We start from the raw sequence: 22539 nt of genomic DNA on the forward strand, positions 1-22539 counted from the left end.
TTGGGTTATCGGAACCCAGGCCTGGAAATTACATGGTTTTGCAATCCATTTGCATTATAGCAGCGTTAACACTTGATTAATATGGGCAACTATGACATATCCGTACCTTTTAACTCCAGCAGAAGAAAGCATGGTGTTTATCCCCCCAGGACGTAGCAAAACAAAGGAGAGCACCACACATCATCATATACTAACAAATGCTTTTGGGGTTACAACTTCAGAACTGATCCTTCTTCAGCATTTTTAAGAAGTAACAAAAAGCCTGGTTTTATGCTAGGTAGAGTCAGGGCTGAAATCTGTTGGCTCTTATGAGTTTGAAGAACAAGACTTGTCTTCATTTTTGCCTTGTATTTTCTTAGATTTGTAAGACACTACTATTTATTTATTTATTTATTTATTTATTTATTTATTTATTTAATTTATTTATGAGAGACACAGAGAGAGAGGCAGAGACACAGGCAGAGGGAGAAGCAGGCTCCATGCAGGGAGCCCGACGCGGGACTTGATCCCAGGACCCCGGGGTCATGCCCTGGGCCAAAGGCAGATGCTCAACCACTGAGCCCCCCAGGAATCCCCAAGACGCTAATATTTAACACTTAAAACAATGCTTCCAAATTTGATGTTGGCAATTTTTGTCTCATTTCACATAACCACGGCCAAATTGGATTCATGATGGGCAACACAATAAAGTTTTGTCCGTCACTTCGTAGTGATGATTATTTTGTCAAGTTCAACCTTATCCATGAGGCCACTATGTTTAAACTTACTAGATTGTTTCATTATATCTTTCTTTGATTAAGTGTAAATTGATGTCATTTGTAAATTTAACTTATTAGACACTAGAAATTCTACTGTTAAACATTTGTTAAAGTATCATTTCAGCAAATTCCTTCCTATAGGAAATGGGTCGGTTTTATCAAAGTAACTGGAATACCAGGAAGGGGTAAGGAGGCAAAATTTTATGTTTCAGTGGCTAGGACTCTCAAAACAGTGAATATAAGAGGCTCTTATCCTAAGTATAATCTTTGTCAGTAATTTAGACCTTACTATTAGAATGAGCTGATCAGCTGGGCAAAGCTTAACACAGTACAAAGCTCTAAAGTTAAAAAAAAAAAAATTCTAGTAAGCCAACTAAATAGTGATTTTTATTGGGCTAGTCGTTTAATCAAAGCCAAAAACATTTCATTGACATGTTCCCTTTGAGTAAAAAAAATGAAATTTCCTTAAAAACAATCCTTATGTATATAAAATACAATACGCGAATGGCTTAACACGACAATATTTTGTTTACCAGTATGTTTGCTAAAAGGATCTGTGCTTCACACTGAGAAGAGATTCACCACAAGAAACCTCACAATCAAAAAAGAAAAAGAAAAGAAAAGAAAAGAAAAGAAAGAAAGAAAGAAAGAAAGAAAGAAAGAAAGAAAGAAAGAAAGAAAGAAAGAAAGAAAGAAACCTCACAATCACAGGGCTAATAAAACTTAGCCCTGAGGCCTAGATGCTAACCAACACATTTATCTTACTGCCCACCTGGGCAAGAGCTGGGGAGACACCTCCCGTTTGTTTATTTACATACTCCCACAAATAATTTTATCTCCTTCTGTACGTGGCACCTTGTTAGATGATGGGGTTGTAATAACCGGCGAAAGCTCCTATGGCTCCTGCCCTCCTGAAGTTGGTGGTTGATTGGAGGTAAATGGGTGTTAATAAGTAATCAAGGCTAACAGGCTGCACGGAGGGGGAGGGCCCGGTGAGTGTGTGATGGGGATGCAAGCCCATCAGGCAGGCCGGAGACCCCGCCAGGAGAAGCAGAGGCTTGGGCGCTAGAAGAAGGGGTTTGATTAAGTGAAGAGCTCCACGGGCAGAGACCGGGGTCCCGACACGCTCACCAACGCCAGCGACCCCCAGCACCTGCACCAGAGCTGCTGGAGCCGCGCTGGCGGGGAAAGGTGCACACAGGTTCAGGAGCAGGTGCGCGGGGCCCCTGCGGCTCCCCGGGTGCAAACAGCACCCAGCCCTGCCAGGCCCAGGAGAAGGGCCCCCGAGCCCTGTGGGACTGCCTGCACAGCCAGAACCCTGGCACCGTGGTCCCCGGCCGGCCCGACCGAACAGCGTGATGCCCCACGCGCGGGCCTGCAGCCGGGGCCTGGAAGCCGCCGAGGGCGGTGTCTTTGTCTGGGAGCCCAGCCCACGGGAGACTCGGCTCGCCTCCCCCTGGAGCATCAACAAGCCACCTGGTAGAAGGGAGACTAGTGGGTAGAGGGCACCGCCGTCAGTGTGGCTGGACGTGGTGGGCGCTGCCCGGGAGGCCACTCGGTGCGTTGGAGGAGGTGGCGCGGTGAGGCCTCGCCAGGCCAGTTGCTGGAGGGTGAAGACAGTGTGTGGACGGTGGCGGCTGGAGGGACTCGACGAGTTTTCAGGGAGGGTTATGTTTCTCAGAAGCAATGAATGACTTTATATTTGTACTGAACTCTGCATTTTTTTTTTAGACTCTATTGGTAGCTACTAAATTTAAAAGAAAAAATATTGGGATGCCGGATGCCTGGGCGGCTCAGTAGGTGAAGCACCTGCCCCCGGCTCAGGCCATGATCCCGGCTCCTGGGATGAAGGGGGGCGGTCAGGCTCGCTGCGGCTGCTGCTCCTGCCCCTCCGCACTCCTGTGCGTGCTCGCGCTCTCTCTCTCTCTCTCTCAAATTAAGTCAATAAAATCTTAAAAAAAAAAAAAAAAAAAGAGGGCAGCCCCAGTGGCTCAGCGGTTTAGTGCCCCTTCAGCCCAGGGCATGACCCCGGGGTCCCGGGATTGAGTCCTGCATCGGGCTCCCCGCATGGAGCCTGCTTCTCCCTCTGCCTGTGTCTCTGCCTCTCTCTCTCTCTCTCTCTCTCTCTCTCTCTGTGTGTGTGTGTTTCTCATGAATAAATAAATAAAATATTTAAAAATAAATTCTTTAAAAAAATGAAGAAAAAAAAGAAAAGAAAAATTATTGAATGGTCATATATAGTGAAAGAAATGAGAGATAAGAAGATCTGTCCTCACTGCTGAGAGAGTAGAGGTTAGTTTTCCCACGACACGCACGCGAAATGGTAGTTACGTGACCGATGGCAGTGTTAGCTACGCGGTGGTAGTCCTGTTGCAGTATATACAGAAGTGGATCAGACCATCACGTTGTATCTGAAACTTGAACAGTGTTATCCATCAAGTATATCTCAACAAAGCCGGAGAACATTGGACAATAGGAAGAAAAATCTAATAAATACGTAGAGAAGGAAAAGAAAATCTGCTCAGCCACGTATTATGGGCCACTTCGGAGCGAATACGTGACTGGCTGCTTAGAACAAAGGCTACATGTCAGTTGGACTTGTCCCGGGCCTCAAATGAGCTAAAGGAGGAAATTAAAATTATTGATGAATGGTATTTTCTGAGTGAGATAACAAATGGTTTAATGAGTGAATTATGATTTAAGTGAACAATTTTTAGTATCAGTTAATCTTTTAAAATGCAGTTCCAATTAATTATAGAAATCTAGTTGACTTTTACTCCAGTGTGCCTGTTTAAAGATCCCTTACTTTATGGTAGTCACGTTTATTTCTGATGTGTATCTGGCAGATTTCATCAATGTGATAGTTTGTCCCTACGTATTAGTTATGTTTGTTTCATTAAAACATTTATATATATATAATATAATATATATTATATAATTTTGTGACTGTTATATATGACATATATAATATGTAATTTTATGAATATATATAATATGTAATCTTATAATTACATATAATTATATAATATGTAACTTTCCATCGGTTTAAGCATGTATTTAAAACTCCAGGTTAAAACATTTGTTGGTGAATACTGAATTCTTTGAATAAAATGAATCGGTTCCTCAGTGAGAGGCAAGTGAGCTGTCCTGTTACAGAATAATTTTGTAGACATGCTTAGTTTACCATAAATCGTGTCCTACTTACTACACCAACTGCCATTCTTTCAGAATCAACTAAAAGTTCCTTTTCTTAACCTTTTCAAGATCCGTCTTTCAGTCCTTCCGTTATTCATGCTCCTCTGTTTCCGGCCTGTCTGTGATGATGATTTTTTTCCCTCTCTTCCCCCTCCTCTTGCTTTCTGAAGCCATGTCCCCGAACCTGAGGATTATGGTTGTTCTCCTGATGAATGGTAAGCTGCATGGACCTTTCTGCCTCATTGATTCCTTTACAAGGCTTGCATTTCACTGTTTTTTGATAAACACAATTCACTACTTTTGGGGGGGGGGGGGGGGGAAGCATTATTGTCCAGGTCGGGTAACAGTACTTTATAAAGAGCTTATTTCTTGAAACCCATTGAATATCTTTGATTTCTTATCGCGGGACCTTTGGTCATTTTACAGACATTTAGTTTAATGGTTAGGCTTGCTAGAGCTCTACATTATGTATCGATGACAGAGTCTGTAATGATCACTTTGGGGTCCTGGGCAGTGAACCAGCTAAGATTTGTTAAAGCCCAAGGTTTATGTTTTCTAGCTCAGCACTGCCACCTTCTGCTGCTATTCATGTTCTCTACAGAGCCACCAAAAGAGGCTCCTGAAACCTACCCAAGGACTGGAAATTTCCATTATATCTCTTTTCATTAGTCTAGTAATCTATTTAGGGGCTAGAAAAATGAAAATTTAAAAAAAATAAATGTCTGGAACAAATGTTGGAATACTGTGCTTCCCCAGACTACATTTACCTGGAATATAATTAATTTTAGAATTATTAAAGATGCCATTCTGTCATTTTAATTTCTGTACTTTTGAGGGGTTTTGTTTGTTTTCTCTTAAAATCCCCCCCTCCATGGATTTATATTTTCATTTAGAACAAGATAAGTTTATTTTGGTATTTCTGTAGTTCATTATGATTTGGTGGCCAATGAAGCTTCAGAAAACAGGTTTCTTTTAATGCTGGTAATTGTAGAACATGTGATTTCATAAGTGGTTATATTTTTATTTTCAGGTTGTACATGTGTTGTAGGATTTAGCTACATTTCCAATGTGCATGGAAGTCCAATATCATCATTCAATATATTCAACTTGAATTTTACTTCAGTAAAGTGGAGATTTGGTAACAATTTGCAGTAAACTTCATACCCATAATAATGACAGAGGCAGCTAATGAGTCATCACATTTAAGCTCATTGCCTGGAGCTCCATCTAGTTTCAACACCTACATGCAACTGAATAATTTTTAGCATATTTAAAAATATTCCAAAGTTTCTTACTGTTGGATAATTCAAGTTTAATGTGGTAGCTATTCCCTTTTACTTAATTCTTTCAGAAGGTAGTGAAATTTTGGCTACCTCCATTGATTTTCTGTAACGTTAATGTAATGCTATTAATTTATTTACTAGTATAGAATTAATACACATTTTCTAAGAGAACTCATTTATTCCTAAGAGAAGGACCATATTTTCGTTGATGGAAATGTAAGAAAAAAAATTGTTGTGTGTTTACTCAGGTCATTTAAAATATCCTACTTTCGTTAGAGGTTATCTTATGACTTTTTTCACTCTTGGAAAGAGAGGATGTTATATTATCCAGTTAAATTCTTGTTGTAAAACACCTGTTTGGAAAATTTGATATTTGATATTCTAAACTAGATAAATCCAAATAAGAAATGCCAGATTTTTCAATAAATTATATGATTCCACTTAATTATTAGTATTTTTTAAAATACACAGTAGGAAAGGCATTTACCACCTTTATAATAAAGTGAGCTTTACTCTAAATACTTCTTAGACGCCCCATCTATCAGTCACCTGTCAGCCTGCAAAGATGAAGGAACAGACACTCCCTGAGCTGCTCTCTGGTGCTCTGCAGGGGTCCAGGGTGCAGACCTGGGGTGCTGACCACCCACGTTCACATCCTGATCTACCGGTGCCCTGGGAAAAAAGTGACCTAATCTCTCTGCCTACCTGTCCTCATCTGGTAGACTGTGGACGTCATAGGGAAGTTGTGAAGATCGACTGAGTTCTGATTTATTTATTTATTTATTTATTTATTTATTTATTTAGACTAATTTATTTTTTTGGGAGAGAGTGTGTGTGCATGCGCATGAGCACACAGTGAGGGGAGGGCAGAGGGAGAGAGAAAATCAAGCTAGCACATGACCACACTAGCACAGACCCCAGGGTGGGGCAATCCCCATGACCCCGAGATCGTGACCCGAGCCAAACCCAAGAGTCCGATGCTCAACCAACTGCACCACCCAGGTGCCCTGAGTGAGTTGTTTTTAAAGCGCTTAGAACAGTCTAGACGTTGTATACTCACAGAGAGTATTAGCCCTGATGTCTCTTACTCAATCCTCATGATATGTTTGAAGAATTGTGATTGACATGACCGTCTTAAAGTTGGTGAAATTTAGGCAAAGAAGCTAATAAGTAACTCCCCCCCCCCCCCAACTACACAACCAGGAAACATGGAAGCCAGCCAGAGTTAAAACCTCACTCAGCCTGGTTATAAAGTGGGCGCTGGTCACTTTATACCCTACAAACCTTAAAGAATTTTAAAGAATATATGCTTTCAGAGCATAAAGTATCCTTACCATTTCAGTCCATTTTTTTCTTTTCTTATTAAGGTAGCAAGATCAGGTACAGTTGTTTTTTTTTTTCTTTTTTTTTTTTCAGGTAGTTTAATTGACTTGAGAAAAGTTAGCGCAGGGAGCAGAAATGTTGCACATTCATAAATCTGGCATCTCCCCCAAAGCCTCCTCCATTGGATTTCATGTTGCCAAGGAAACCAAGATCAAAAGTGCCATCCAGGAAAAAAAAAAAAAAAGTGTGATCCTAGCTGAATCCTATGCTCCAGGCATCTGACCATATCTTCATGCTACTGCCCTTTGTGGATAAACTAGAGAATATAGATGACTGTATAAATCCAAAATCAAAGTTCATGCCTGTCTTTCAGCAGCTTTACATTTCAATGTGAAGTTCATTGAATTCCATAAAAACCCTGTAACGTGTATGTGTATATATATATATATAATATATATAGTATATATGTGTGTGTATATATAATATAATATATATTATATATTGTATATATATGTGTGTATATATATACTATATATTTATTACTGCCCCACTTGAACCATATTCACCACAAAAATGTCAAATTTAAAAAACACTTAATATTTAACACTTAAATGTGTACAGATTATTTTACATTTAGTGGAATTTGAAGGCAAACCTATGATACTCCCTCAAGAGTATTTTCAAACATACTCTTGGCATTAAAGATAATTGGATGATGGCTGTAGCTTTACTCAAATATATTAGTATAAATAGTTTATAGAGATAAGGTTATTCCCCAACCAGTAGCCACTTACTCCAAAATTGGTACGGTCTTCATATTATTACCAAGTACCCTAGGCTAACGTACAACCTTACAGATTAATTCTTTTCTATTAAAAATCCACCATTGTAAAAAAGATCTGCTTATTCTCAGCATCTGTGCAGCCCTTAAGATATGATTGTTTTCAAGACTATGTATTTCCATGGCCATTTTTCCTTTTCGTAACGTTTACTGTGGAAAATTTCAAGCATAAACCAAAGTAGGCCGATTACTCATTCACTCTCTTCAATAATGTGCCCTCGGGACTAGTGTCATCTATGCCTTTCCCTCACCATTATTTTGAAGCAAATCCCAGATAATATATTTTTCTTGACTCTTCAATATAGATTCCATACTGCGCTGGTGTGTTTGTTTAAGTTAGTGCTAGTGAGATTATTCTCCAAAAGTGTTTCCTTAATGCGTTCCGTGCTTAGTCATTTCACTGTGGTGGTTGGGATTATCATAGTAACGGTGGATGCTACTATTTCCTGGTCTTATTCATCTCCTCATTTCATTCTGGTCTATAATTACATATGGAACGAGTGATATTTACTTTTTGTGCAGCAGCCAGGAGGCTCACGAAAACCTCCTTCCAGGTGTGACTGTGTAGTAATGAGACCTAACACATCCAAATTAGTGTTAGTCTTCAAAGTAGTCCTGTTGACAGGTCATTTACTTATTTCGGTGATGCAGCCATTTCGCAGAATGTTTTTGGAATTCCTCTTTTGTAATTGCCCTCAGAAGTACTTTGAGCCACAAGGAGAGGCAGGTCTCATTACTGTGGTTAAAACCAACGTCTGACCAAAATACTGAGTATGATCACTTATTTATATTCTCGGACTTGGTGGGACATGACTCTGAATAACAAACTCATTTCTAAAAATGAAATCTCCCTTTAAGGGATTTTGATTTGCAACCAGTAGCATCGTTTAAAAGCGGGAGGTGCAGATCCTTTCCAGAAATGGTGCTTTAGAGTCACACTACCTTTATCTTCCTGTGTGGTGTGCGTAGTGTGTGTATGCATGCATTCAGTTCATGTGTCGGCTGTGTATCTATTTCAGGTGGCTGGCATGGATTTTGTGTTTGTGTTTAATTTTTAATTTAAATTTGATTTTTTGGGGACACCGGGGTGGCTCAGCAGTTTAGCACCTGCCTGTGGCTCAGGGTGTGACCCCGGGGTCCTGGGATCGAGTCCCACGTCGGGCTCCCTGCATGGAGCCTGCTTCTCCCTTTGCCTGTGTCTCTGCCTCTCTCTCTGTGTGTGTCTCTCATGAATAAATAAAATGTTTAAAATAAATTTGATTTTTTTTAAGTTCATAAGGTATTAACATTGCTTATTTAGAGGGTGTCAGGAAGTTTATCTCCCTTCTCTGTCTTGGAACCCTCCATTTCTCCTCCTGGAGGCAGGCAATGTCAACAGTTTCGGGTGTTTCCTTCCAGATCGGGTCTACACATATACATATGTGTATTTTTTTTTCTCTCCTATGTTTACGAAAGTGAGGCATATACTGTATACCGCCTGCCCTGTTCTGTACCATCTTTTCTTTTGACAGTGCATCTTTGAGATCTGCCCAAGATCAGCTGAAGAGCTTCCTATTCTTGGTATAGTGTTGCCCGTGTGGATGTACCACAAATTTTTAAAGCAGTATCCTTCAAGTTCTTGAGTTATTTCTAATCTTTTGCTATTAAAAAAAAAATGTTCTGTGGGGGCCCCTGGGTGGCTCAGTCAGTGGAGCATCTGACTCTTGGTTTTGGCTCAAGTCATGACCTCATAGGTGGTGAGATCCAGCCCCGGATGGGCTCCGAGCTCAGCAGGGAGGCTGCTTCAGGGTTCTCTCGCTCTGCCCCTCCCTCACTCTCCTGATCAAGCAGGTGCGCACACGCTCTAGCTCCAGCTCTAGCTCTCAAATAAATAAATCTTCATAAAACTGTGCTGCAAAGAATGAATTTGTGTGTATGATATTTTGCACTGGGTAGATGGCTAGTATAAATTCCTAGAACCGGAATTACTGGATCAAAGGGATGATACGTGGCATTTTAAGTTTTGGTAGAAATTATCCTTTTTGGACAATTTTTGATAGAATTGTTCTTTTTAGGACTAGTTATGCCAATTTCATAATCACCAATGGTATGATTTATCTCCTTCCATAACAACAACAGCACAGAGTTGTCAAACTTTATTTCTGCCAAATTGATCCTTTTAATTTTTCTCATTATTGGCTAAACTGGAGTTTGTATTTAAAGGCACTGGTCTTTCCTCGTGGGCTCCTTGTTCTAACCTTCGTGATATGAGTTGGAAGCAGTTTTTCCCAGTTTTTTTGTTTGGGCTTTTGATTTTGCTTACGGTAGTTTTTGCTGTGCAGAAATGTTTCAGTTGTTTACAGATTTATCTGTCTTGCTTTCTGGATGATGTTTGATACATAGGCCTTTTCCACTCTTAAGTTATTTAAACATTTTTCCCATATCGTTAGTACTTTTACTAAATTGTTCGTCCATCTGGAGTTTATGTGGTTTAAGGTGAAAAGTATAAATCCAACTATTTTTTCCCAAACAATTCTTTTGTTTGGCATGAATTTTGAATTTAAAAATATTTCATAGTCCATATTGTCATATATGAAAATAGGTAATACTGATTAAGCCATACACATTGTAAATGTTAATTTTTATTGCAATGGGTATTCTTCATTTTTTTTCTAATTATTTACAGTGTAAATAATTATTTACATTAATTTAAATACTTATTTAAATCAGCCTGCAAGAAGCTGCCATTTATTTGGCATTGTGGGTGACCTGCTCCTTGTTCTCCTCACCTTAATGTTACCCTCCTTCTCTTATTCCTTCTTGCAAAATACTATGATTTCCTTTGTCTCCTGTGTGCATCGTGCCACTTGAAAATTTCTATGGGAAAATCCAACAAAATGTTGATGTTGGCTTGCATTTGTTTTTGTGAGCAGTTTGCAAATTCATCGTTTTGTCAACTGAGTTTAAATTACCACTTTTATTTAATGCAGTTGGTTCTTATTTTGAAATGACATGAGCATCCTAATTTTATCTATTTACTTTTACTAAAAGTGAACATTTTTTTTGTAAGATTTCAGACAGGGGTGGTAAGAACTCCACGCCTGAGTTATCTAACCCAGGCTGTGTGGATTAGCAGATGAGTTGTTTATGGTTTTTATGATCTTGGAAAAGAAGCTACTTTCTGAGTGAAGAGTTCTTATTTAGCATTATTTGTGGTAGAAGCTTCATTGGTAAATGGAGGGTGGGATGTGTCCATGTAAAGATTTAAATTGCATATCTAGTGTTATTTGTTATAAATACACTTGAATGTTGTATCAATTATGGTAACTGTGATTTATGAGATAAAAGGGTTTCTGGTGAGATTAATAAGACATCTTCAGATTTGCAAAGGCTTTTAGTCTGGAATTCTTTGGAAAGAAAATAGACCTCCACATGCAAGATGTTACTGTGATTATTCCTTGACATTTCAATTTATGTAACAAATAAGTAGGAATGTATAACTAAGAACCATTAATGAATACACTTTAATAATAGGGAGACTTCATGGAGCCCCAGTAATAAACTATTTTTAAGAAATGATAGCATTTGGAGGAGAAATGTATGCCAACTTTTTGCGTTCCCATTGATAAGTCACTTAAAAGTTCTTGGACTTTTCCCTCCATCTTTAAAACTAAAGGAAGAAAAAAAAAAACTAAAGGAAGAGTAATGTGTTTATTCTGCTTCCTAGGGTGGTTTTGAGAATTCTAAACTACTACATGCTAATGAAGACGTACTTTATTATAATTTTCAGAATTCATAGATCAAACTACCACATGTGCATAAGGATGTACCTTATAAACATTCTTGGTTCATGGAAAAAATATATTTCATTGATAACGTGTATGTTTAGTTAGTTCAGGTTCTTTTATTCATCAGTGATTTCTCCTTCCTTTCGAACTGCTAGCTTTAAAATATGAAGCTCTTGATATTTGGTGCATTGGCATTGATAATTCTGTAACTGTAAATCACATGATGAAAAGCTTTCAGTTACAGTTATTTAGTATTGGATGCATTATTTTTCCTTGGCGAATGAATTCTAGAATTTTCTTCTATGCACAAAAGCCTGAATGTGTATATTTTCACTGAACATTGCAAAATACACTCTTTTGGGTTTGACATTTCCACTTACATGCTCCTTGTTCTTCCTTTTAATCTCGACATTTTGATATTATATTGCATGGCCATAAGATTCATGATAGCCCGACTACAGAGGCAACTCTGACTCCATTTATTTCCTATGAAGCACAGAAGTGTTTGCTCATCTGAAGACAGCCCCGACACAAAAACTCCCAAACGTATTTATGATTTGTCCTCCTTATATACAGAATAAATGTGATATTTACATAAATAGTATCAGATATCTGTTAGTGTTAGATGTTGATGAAATATATTAAAAGCTTATTGCTCATATTTTTATATTGAATATGATAATCGTGTAATGTTAGTTACTACAAATAAAGATTTCTCATAGGGTAACGTAAAAGAATCAATATTGTTTTTTTTTATAGTAGCTTTATAATCAAAATCTAAAAACTTGAAGAAATTGTGGAAGTAGAAGGAATAGACCTCTAGGTATTTAGTGGTGTTTTTACTTTTTACAAAAATTTTCTTAAGCTTCGTATAGGTACAATGTAATTCCACTCCAGAAAAACAAACTATAAAATACTATTTTTTATTACCCTGCAGAAGTCTATCCCACTTCAGAATGCTTGAAAATGTATGATTTGGTTGTGAAATTGATGGTATCTTGTCTAGAAATGCAGACTAAATTTTATTTAATCTGTTAAGCGTTTGCTTAATAGAATAAATGATTTATTTAATAAGGATAATGATTTATTTAAGAAGTAAGTTGCAAATAGATCAATGGCTTGTATAAATGAACCAGGTCTGCTCCATTTTCTCCTTCAGGCAGAGCTCACAGTTTGGAGACGAAAAAACGTTTAGTGATTCGTCATTGCTGGAAAACCTCCAAAATAATCATGTAAGCAACGTAAAACCATTATCTTTTTGTTAATGAGTGAAAGCTAGTGAGTCTCTTTGTGAATTATCTTCCATGTTTATATATTTCTTTTTGTTTCGTGATCATGTTTAATACTTACCAAAATCTGTTCTTGTTTAATCTTTTTTACTCGGCTCACACAAATTCATGGCTGTTGGGAATTTAGTGTTGAAAATCTTGTTAATCAGTATTCTATCTTTTCAAAATGTCTTATATTAAATAATCAATAGAATTCTGTGTGTATGAAACAGCTCACTGCTTACCATCTCAGAATATCTGTAGAAATGAATCACCTGCTCAAAATGATAGGCCAGTGCCCAATCTACACAATAAGAACTCCAGAAATTTCCACCCAGTGTGACCATTGTACCTATGAAGTTACTTGACACTTAGTAAAATTCCATCGGATCAGAGGGTTTGGCTTCCTGGAGGATAAGCCCTCGAGCCCGCTCTCATCATCACTTCAAGTTCGCTCTGTCAGAACTTGAACTCACTACCTCAAAACATGGTTCTTCAGCACCGGTGGTCTTACTAACCTGTGCCCCTGGGTGGAGCTCTAGCAAGGTGTCCCTACAGGTATTTTTTTTTTTTTTTTTTTGTCGCCTTTCTTCTTAAAAGAGATTTTAATAGAATATGGGGTTCAGGACCCACGAGACCTACACCACCTCTTCCCCTCTGTGTTTTCAGGGTCACGTTGCTTCGTCACCTATTTTAATTCTCTTTCTAGGGACTTAAGAGCTGCTTTGGATTCCTCTTCTTCCGTCCATCTCCAGCTGCATAGGGTGGCCAAGCCCTTGTCAGTAGTGGCTTCTAGAATATACCTTAAATGTCTTCTTGACTTCATTCTCACTTTCCGTCCCCTAGTCCAGACGGCCAGCATCCTTGCACCAGTGCACAAGTCCCAGTACACTTGCCAGTGTCCTTGTACCCTTTTGTTTCCCTCCGATTCTTGTTGTACGTGGCAACTGAAATGATGGACGTGGAAATCAAATCCCATGGCTTCCCTGTTTAAAACCTTCCTCTGGCTTCCCGCCTACCTTCCAGAGGTACGTGGTCTGGCCCCTGGCAAGTCACCAACCTCGCCTGGGTCTCTCTTCCTTTCCTTCTCCTCACGCCCGTACTGGCTTTTGTTTTCTCAAACACACTTCATTCTTTCCTTCAGTAGGATCTTCTCAGTCTTATCTGATTGCAAAACTCTTGGCTCAATTCCTCGTGAAGCTAAAACCTCAGTTTAAGTATCACATTATCTTGAGAATAACCGCAGACTGGCCCAAATCACGTTACATGGTATTTGCACATTCTCTCCCTTGTAGTCCTTTCACACTGTGTGTAAATATTTGTGTATTTATGTCCGTTCTCTCATCCCCACAAGTTACACTTCACACTGTGGGAGCCATGTCTGTTTTCTCCGCTGTACTAACCTGAAAACAGATTTTTCGTTGTGATTTGCCTTTCCAATCACTCCCATTTGTTTTTTGTTTTTGTTTTTTGGCCAAGATCATAGAAGAATCTTTTTATTTGATATTTCTCTTCATTAGCAGCAAGATATTTAATTTAAAAGGTCTGCACCTTCTGGGGCACCTGGGTGGCTCAGTCCATTGGGCATCTGTCTCTTGATCTCAGGGCCATGAGTTTGAGCCCCGTGTTGGGCTCCACACTGGTTATGGAGCCTACCTAAAAAAAAAAATAAATAAAAAATTACAAAATAAATTTTTTAAAAATCTGGCTTCTTTTCTTATATAAACTCCTTGCAGAAAGGATCCACTTCTATGTCTTCCTCAGTCTCTGAGAATCCATTGTACACAACAATTGTTCAGCCAATTCTTTTTATTTAGTAAGACATATGTCGGGTTAAGGTCATCACCCCAACACAAAGTGGTGGAACCCCAGTAAGAACAGATGCCAAAAGTTTAAATCTAATCAGGAATTAGATCCAGGTAAATGAGCATTTTAGAATTTCTCCCCTATTTTCTGAGGACAGGGTTTGACCCTATCTGCCTTTTTATCACTGTGCTATTTTCATTTGACACCACCAAGTTGTTTTGTGTAAATGTTTGGAAAATGAGTGAGAGAGAGTGTAAGAGCGAATGATTTTGGTTAAAAATGTATTTTCTTCATAATAGATGTTGACTTCTTTGTTGTCAATAACCTCACACCTCAGTGCTCAACAGCCAGTCTTAATAGACATGAAGTAATGTTGCTGTCATTAGTGTCAAAATGTTTAAGTGAAAGGGTTGAATTGTGTTTATTTCTTACAGCCAACTGCACCTATAATATGTGAATTTCTTACAATGATGGCAGTTTGTCACACAGCAGTGCCAGAGCGAGAAGGCGACAAGATTATTTACCAAGCAGCATCTCCAGGTACAAGGAAGGATTTATAATGTAGTTTTACAGTGGGAATTATTCTGAAATTTGAGGTTGTCTAGAGAAAAATCAGTTTAATTTGAAAAAGCAAAATAGCCAACTTGTATGTTTTAGATAATAGCAATGTGTTTATCAATTAGAATAACCTAGCTTTCAGAATTAAGTATGTATGTGTTAAAATATATAACCTTATGTGTATAAGGTTATATATTTTTGGCATATGACATAAATTGCATAGAAATTTGAATGAGAAAATTCACACAAATATAAAGTACCTTTTTATACATATAGTATCTATTCTCTTCTTTGAAAATAACAATTTTGCTTTCCTCTTTTGGAAATAATAATAATCTGTTCCATCTTTTGGAAATGATAATCAAGGAACTTTTGTGTATTTTTTTTTTTGGATGAAGAAAGTTCACCCATTTGAAAGGGATGCCATAAAATGCATATTAGCATGGTTATCAATGTTTAATGTCTCAACTTGATTTTAAACCTATTTTCAGTGTAAAATTCGGCAGTCAATATAACTGCAAGATTTTAGGAAAGAAGGAACATACTTTAAAGACCTTTAAATGTTTTAACTGTATTCTAAACCAGCACCCGTGACCTTGCAGAATGTACTAAATTCCTAAGAAGCAGAAAAAATATTATATTCTTAGGATGGACACTATGTGAATGTTCCTAATCCCACACCCTACCCTCAGCAACAAGAAAGTTTGATACAATATGGCAATGAAAGTAATTAATGTATAATAAAATAAACATCGATTCATATATATCCATTTCTTTTCTTTCCTTGTCTAAGCTTTTTTTTTTTTATGAGTAGTGTTGACACACAGTGTTATCTATGTTAGTTTCAGGTCTATAACCTAGTGCATTTATATCCATTTTTTTAAAGATTTATTTATGATAGACATAGAGAGAGAGAGAGGCAGAGACACAGGAGGAGGGAGAAGCAGGCTCCATGCCGGGAGCCCGACGCGGGACTCGATCCCGGGACCCCAGGATCGCACCCTGGGCCAAAGGCAGGCGCCAAACCACTGAGCCACCTAAATTGAGTCCTCAATTAGTATTTTTCTACATTTAGTGTTTTAGGAGGAAAGGCATAAAACGTAAAACAATCTTGTGCATTTATTTTGAGAAAGGTTTTTTTAGAGAATATTCTGAACCAAGGTGACATTTAAATTTTCCTTCTTAGGTGAGTTGACCAACAGTGAAATAGGACTCCCAGTGCCATACATGTCTCAGATCCTTAAAATGACTCTACTCGTTCCTTTGGCATTATCATATAATTCTAAAAGAAATGGATTTCAGTAACGGGCCAGAATAAACAGAATTTTAATTCTTTTACAATTAAGTAGAAATTATAGTAATGTATTTCGGTTGTAATAGGGATGATTTTTTTCATCTCACCATGTATTTGCTTTCACCTGTTTTCCTAAAACAGATGAGGGAGCATTGGTCAGAGCAGCCAAGCAACTGAATTTTGTTTTCACTGGAAGAACACCGGACTCGGTGATTATAGATTCAGTAAGTTATTTATTTTTAAGTCTCTTCTTCATCAAAATAATAACATATGCATAACTTCAAAGATACAATAATATCAAAGGATGATAAGAAAGTAGAGGTTCCCTACTCCAGTTGCCTTCTCCAGAAGCAGCCACTTTCTTTTATCTCTTTATTCTTCAGGCATTTATGAATCTCATATTTTCAGAAACATGTGATTAATATGTTTTGATTCTTCCATTTGACTATAACTCCTGACTTTCTGTTCTGTTATGTTAAATGAGAACTTATCTCTCTTGACTCACTATCCCTTCCTGGTATATATTTACTATAATAATATTACAGCTTTTAGTTAAACACATATTCAGACATAATTTTTAAAATAGGCAAAAGACTCAAATGAACATTTCACAGAAGAAGGTATATGATGGAAGGGGAGGTGAGTGGTGGTGGGGGTGACTGGGTGGTGGGCACTGAGGGGGGCACTTGACGGGATGAGCACTGGGTGTTATGCTATATGTTGGCAAATTGAACACCAATAAAAAATTAAAAATAAATTAAAAATAAATAAAAAAAGAAAGGCCACTAAGCACATTAAAAAAAAATCATTAGTCATCAGTGAAATGCAAAATAAAATCACAGTGAGATGCTATATACCCACCAAAATGGCCAAGATTAAAAACATTGGCAGCACCAAATGTTAGTGAGAATACAGAGCTAGTGGAACACCTGTATGTTGTTAGTCATTCCAAAGGCGTGAGCCCTTTGGGAGACCTCGTAGAGCTCCCTAACGCAGGTAAACATGCCGCTGACCCAGCAATTCTACTCATAGTTTCCCAGAAGACATGAAAGTCTCTGTCCACAAACAGATACCTGATGGAATGTTCTTAGCAGCTCTATCCAGAGTAGCCAGACACTGGAAACAACCCAAACATCCATCAATAAGAGAAGGAATCAGCAAATGGTGATATACACATACAATGAAATATCCAAACGGTAAAAAGGAAGGAATTACTGATCCGTCAACAACATGGATGAACCTCAGGAGGATTATGTGGAGCAGAAAAAGCTAGACACCAAGGAGTGCATACTCTCTCCAAATGAGACAGGAATGATGTGGGGATAAAATTCAGAGTGGTGATTGCCTCGGGGTCAGGGAGGAGATAGATTGGAGGAGAGCACAAGGAATTTACGAGGTGATGGGAATGTTCTACATCTCAATTGGGGTAGTGGTCACACCAGCATTCTACTGTCAATGACACAGTTTTCACTAAATTAGACATTTAAGGTCTATGTGCTTTTTGTATATAAGTTGCATCTCATTTAAAAAAAATCATTATTTAGTGCTTTTTATGCCTAAACCAATATTCACAGTTGAACATTTTTGTATTCAGGATTTTTTTTTCCTTTTTTTAATTTTATATATCCTGATATAAATTATTTCCTGAAAATAATTTTTCCTTTGTTTCCTAAAGAAGTAAAGAAGAAGTCCCTTATTTTTTTTTCAATTGACTAATTTTCTTTCTACCTATTCGTGATTGTTCCCATATCTCCCTAGTACACTCATACAAGTACAGTCGCAGTCAGATGGCAGTTCCTACCTTGAGACACCCCCATGCCTCTAGAAGTCCACCATTCTTTTTGGTCTATGCCAGTTCTAATACTTCTACAATACTTGGAATCCCTTTGGATTTTCTTCTGTGTGGGATTATTTCCTGAATCTCAAACCTTCTTTCTTAGTGAGCTACCTTGTTTGGATGGAACACGTGTCACGTTTGATTCTTTAGGTTAAAAAGTACCTCCCGAAGCAGAGGACATGGTAACGATAGCCCTAAGTAGGTCTCGCTCCTGATCTCCAGCTCTGAGATGCACTGGCTGATGGGTCACCATTTTGTTCATGGTTATCATCCTGGGATTGCTTTATCACCTCCCTGAGGACTTTCTTTACTTCTTTCCTGTGTTAGATCTTTCATTCCTGAATCCCATGTCTGCCTTGTTCTTAGTTTACTCTTACTAAAATACATCCGTTAGTGGACTTGGGGGAAATCCACTCTTTATCACAGAGTGGATTTACTCTTACATGGAGAGTAATTTAGTTTGTAGTCCTTTCGAGTCTAAACATTTTCCATCCTACTGTTATATGTAATTGATAGTCTGGATGAATATAGAATTACAGGATTGAAATCATTTTCCTTAGAAATTTTTATTTTTCCACTATTGTCTGGTTTCCAGTATACCTGAGAAATCAGAAGCTATTGTGATCCACATCCTTTGTGACTTGCCCTACCCACTGCCCCATACTCTGGAAGGTCCTAGGATCTTCTTTGTCCCAAAAGTTTGGGTTTTTCATGACAGTGTGCCTTAGTGGGAATATTTTTAACCCACTGTACTGAGCCCTGGTGGGTCCATTTCCATTTGGAAAATTCAGTTCTGGGAAATTTTTCTTGAATAATTCCATTTTCCTTCCCTCTCTTTGCCCTGCTGTCTCTCTTTAGAATTTTTGAACTAATCTTTAACTTTTCACTTCTGCTTTTTGTATCTTTGCCTTTTGGCTCTGCTTTTTGGAAATTTTCATCAGCTTTGTCTTAGCTTTCTTTTTTTTTTATTATTTCTACTCTGTATTTTTGGTTTTGAAAGGCTTTTGTTGTTCTTTCAGTATTTCTTTTTAATAGTATCCTGTTCTTGTTTCATGAAAGTCAAACTTATATTACTTCTCTGAGAGAAATAATAATAGTTTTTTGAAATTTTCATTTAAAAAAATTTTACAAATGTTTAACAAAGCTTTTAATTACAAAACATTTTACAAGGCTTTACTTGAACTATAGTTTTTACCAGAATATATAAAATGGTCTCAAACTGTCACTGCAGTGATTTTGGTTTTGGGAAAAGTGTACTTCACCAAAAGTTAAATATCAACTTTCAGATGTTCTTTCCCAAAGTTTCTCATTTTCCACTGAGGAGAACAGAGCAGCATCTAATTACTGTGTCCCTTGCATATGGATGTATAGTAGACTCTACCAGGTTTTTGACACAAATTGCAGAATAATAAGGCCAGTCTCCTCCCATACGACCAAAGAGAAGCAACCAGAGTGTAAACATTAATCACAAAAACATAAGAATTATTATAAACAACTGTTTCCCACATTTTTTTCATGAGTCCCATTAAAAATCATATACTGGCTAATGCAGCCAGTATTTCCAAGGGTATGAAACACTGTGAAAAAGTCTTATGCCACCAGAAAGCCACAGTAATCCAGCTAATAGAACAGAAAATGCCACATATGACACAGGTGGCAAACTACTTCAGTCTGGTGTTGAAATTAAAGTGAAGAGGCATCCGGGACCTGCTCGCCAGCCCCTCCTGCCCATCAGGAAACCCAGACCTGAAACTTCAACAATCTGTAGGAAATTTTGGTTTTGAATTCTTTTTCCTCCAAATTGCTTTTATCCGTTGGTTTTGGACATCTCTGTTAGCGTTTGTTAATCTCTGGTACTCCTGCGGTCAAGACGGGAGACCTTGAAAACAAATTTGGCAATTCAGAGCCTGAGGGGGTTGTCTATACTGGGCTTCACTGTAGGGTGGTCTGGTGGGATTAATTTGGGAAGTCGGTGTCTGTACCTCTAAGACTTCCCTTGGCCTCGTTGAATTCCCCAGAGAGTAATCTCTTGATTTCTGCCTGGGAAGGTCTGGCTGAGTAGGTTGGGATATTGGGGCTCGACATTTAATATGAATGTGGTAACAATGCCATGTCTTCAGCTGTGCCAGTCAACTTCTTGACAAAAGATTCTTCTAGACAAAAGGAAGGGCCGGTGCTGAGAGCTGCTTTTCAAGCGGTGCTTACCAAGTTCTCCCCAATTTAGGCCCCTCTTTTGCTTCACAATTACCTCACAATTCTAGAGCTATCTGCATTTTCACATCCTTAAACCACTTAAGGATTATGTGGTACCAATCAGGTGGGTTCTCAGCTTTTCCCACGACCACCATAGCATTCAGCTTCTCAGTATCTACTAAGATGCATCCACTCATTAATCTGCGTTCCAAATTTCCAAATTTGGAAAAATTTCCAAATTAGCTTCCAAATTTCTGGTGATATTGTCTCTTTTCTTGTTTTCATGCACTTTCTTTTTGAAGTGCTTGCTATAGTTTTAGTGAGGCTTTGAGAAAGACAGAAACTAAATGTGTATATTCAATCCTCTCTCTTAATCCGAAAGTTAATGAATCCACTTAAAGAGGATATATTCAGAAGGAACGCTTTGTATTATTTTTTACATTAAAACTTCATGCATGCAGGGTTTATTTCCAAGAAGCCAAAGATACTTCCAACTGGATGTAATCACGTGTTCCTTTCCTTTATAGCTGGGGCAAGAGGAAAGATACGAATTACTCAATGTTCTGGAGTTTACCAGGTAAAGCATCTGCTCTGTGATTTTTATCTGTAAGATAAATTTCTGTATATTTTTGCTTTTTCCTTTTTAAATAACTAAAAGGTATAATTTATTGTATTTTTTAAGTTTATTTATTTATGGAGACAGAGAGAGGCAGAGACACAGGCAGGGGGAGAAGCAGGCTCCCTGTGGGGACCCCGATGTGGGACTTGATCCCCAGACCAAGGATCGCGCCCTGAGCCAAAGGCAGATGCTCAACAACTGAGCCACCCCGGCGTCCCTGTTTTATTTTTTATTTAACTAAATTTATTTAGAAAAGATATTAAGTTAAAATCTGCAGTATAGTTTGTAATTGTCATAGCTGCTGATAAATCATTAACACCTACCTTCAGAATATTACAAGACATGATTCCTGGAGGCAGTGTAAAAATATTTTTGAACGTAGCCAGTCTGCATCACAACTGTGGGGTATAGGACCAGGAGTCTTATGGCTGGTGATCTGGAAACATCATTATACTTAGAGGCTGCAGGATTTATGTGTGCTGAAGCTGAATCAAGAGTTAGGAACCCAGCAGTCTAATTCTGTGCTCATTGTATCTAATTATCTTTGGGATTTCAGAAACCATATCCATCTCTCTGTTAGCTATGAAACCAGTTACCATCTAGTAGGAAAAATCAGAAATCAAGGAGAATATCCTACTTAACTTTATTTTTTAAGGTCAAATAATACAGACCTTCTAATAATGATCAGTGACATCTCTATGAGTTCGGTTTTTTATTTTTGCTTGACTATGTAGTTTCTGAACTAACCTACACTCTAGGTTATGGGCCTAGATAACCTATTAATGGTAAATGGACCTCAGTTAACAGACAGGATGGCCTTTAAAGATTGCATCACTATTAACAGGACACTTAAAGCCAAGCCACAACCAGGAAGTAACCCTGCTGTTCAAGGAAATAAATGTTCACCTAGAACTTTCTTCTCCATAAGGCAAGCTTGTACATTGACTAGAAAAGGCATTTCTTACAGTGTGGAGGTTCCTCAAAAAGTCAGAAATAGAGCTACCCTAAATTCAGTAATTGCACTACGAGGTATTCACCCAAAGGATACAAAAATACTAATTTAAGAGGACACATGTACCCTGATGTTTATAGCAGCATTATGAACAATAGCCAAATTATGGAAGAAGCCTAAATGTCCATCAACCGATGAATGGATAAAGATGCGCCCCCCCACACACACACATACACAATGGAATAATGCTCAGCCATAAAAAAGAATGAGATCTTGCCACTTGCAGTAACATGAATGGAGCTACAGGGTATTATGCTAAGCAAAATAAGTCAGAGAAAGACAAATACCACATGATTTCACTCATATTTGCAATTTAAGAAACAAAGCAAACAATCATAGGGGGAAAAGAGAGAAACTAAGGAACAGAATCTTAACTATAGAGGACAAACTGACGGTCACCGGAGGGGAAGTGACTGGGGGCATGGGTTAATAAGTAAGATTGCACTAAGGAGGGCACTTGTGAGGAGCACTGGGTGTTGTATGGAAGCATTGAATCAGTAAATGGTACACCTGAGACTAATATTACACTGTATGTTAACTAACTAGAATTTACATAAAAACTAAAAGAAAATGATAAAGACATGTAACTTCTTGGAAGGAAAAAAAAGGAAAAGGCATTTCCTTTTCTTTTTTCTTTCTTTCTTTCTTTCTTTTTTTCTTTCTTTCTTTCTTTCTTTCTTTCTTTCTTTCTTTCTTTCTTCTTTCTTTCTTTTTGGCATTTTCTTTTCTATGACAACTTTGCTGGCTGTCTTGGTTGGGAGTGACCATGTGCCATTGGTTAATAT

The 22539-nt window shown here is 38.0% G+C and overlaps 1 protein-coding gene across 7 annotated transcripts in view; it reads left to right on the forward strand.

Moving 5' to 3' along the window:
• The window catches only part of ATP8A1 (ATPase phospholipid transporting 8A1), a 223531-nt gene that overhangs the window by 84578 nt on the left and 116414 nt on the right, over positions 1–22539 (forward strand). For 6 of the 7 annotated variants that reach the window (XM_055339524.1, XM_055339517.1, XM_055339509.1 and 3 more), the window contains 4 exons: positions 12327–12399; positions 14676–14781; positions 16235–16317; positions 20651–20700. In XM_055339524.1, the coding sequence (XP_055195499.1) occupies positions 12327–12399; positions 14676–14781; positions 16235–16317; positions 20651–20700 (312 nt within the window). Of the gene's footprint in view, positions 1–4123; positions 4169–12326; positions 12400–14675; positions 14782–16234; positions 16318–20650; positions 20701–22539 lie in introns of all 7 variants that reach the window. The other variant, XM_055339561.1, reaches the window with a different exon arrangement.

Source organism: Nyctereutes procyonoides, unplaced genomic scaffold (genome assembly GCF_905146905.1).
Source record: "Nyctereutes procyonoides isolate TBG_1078 unplaced genomic scaffold, NYPRO_anot_genome, whole genome shotgun sequence".
NCBI lineage: Eukaryota > Metazoa > Chordata > Mammalia > Carnivora > Canidae > Nyctereutes > Nyctereutes procyonoides.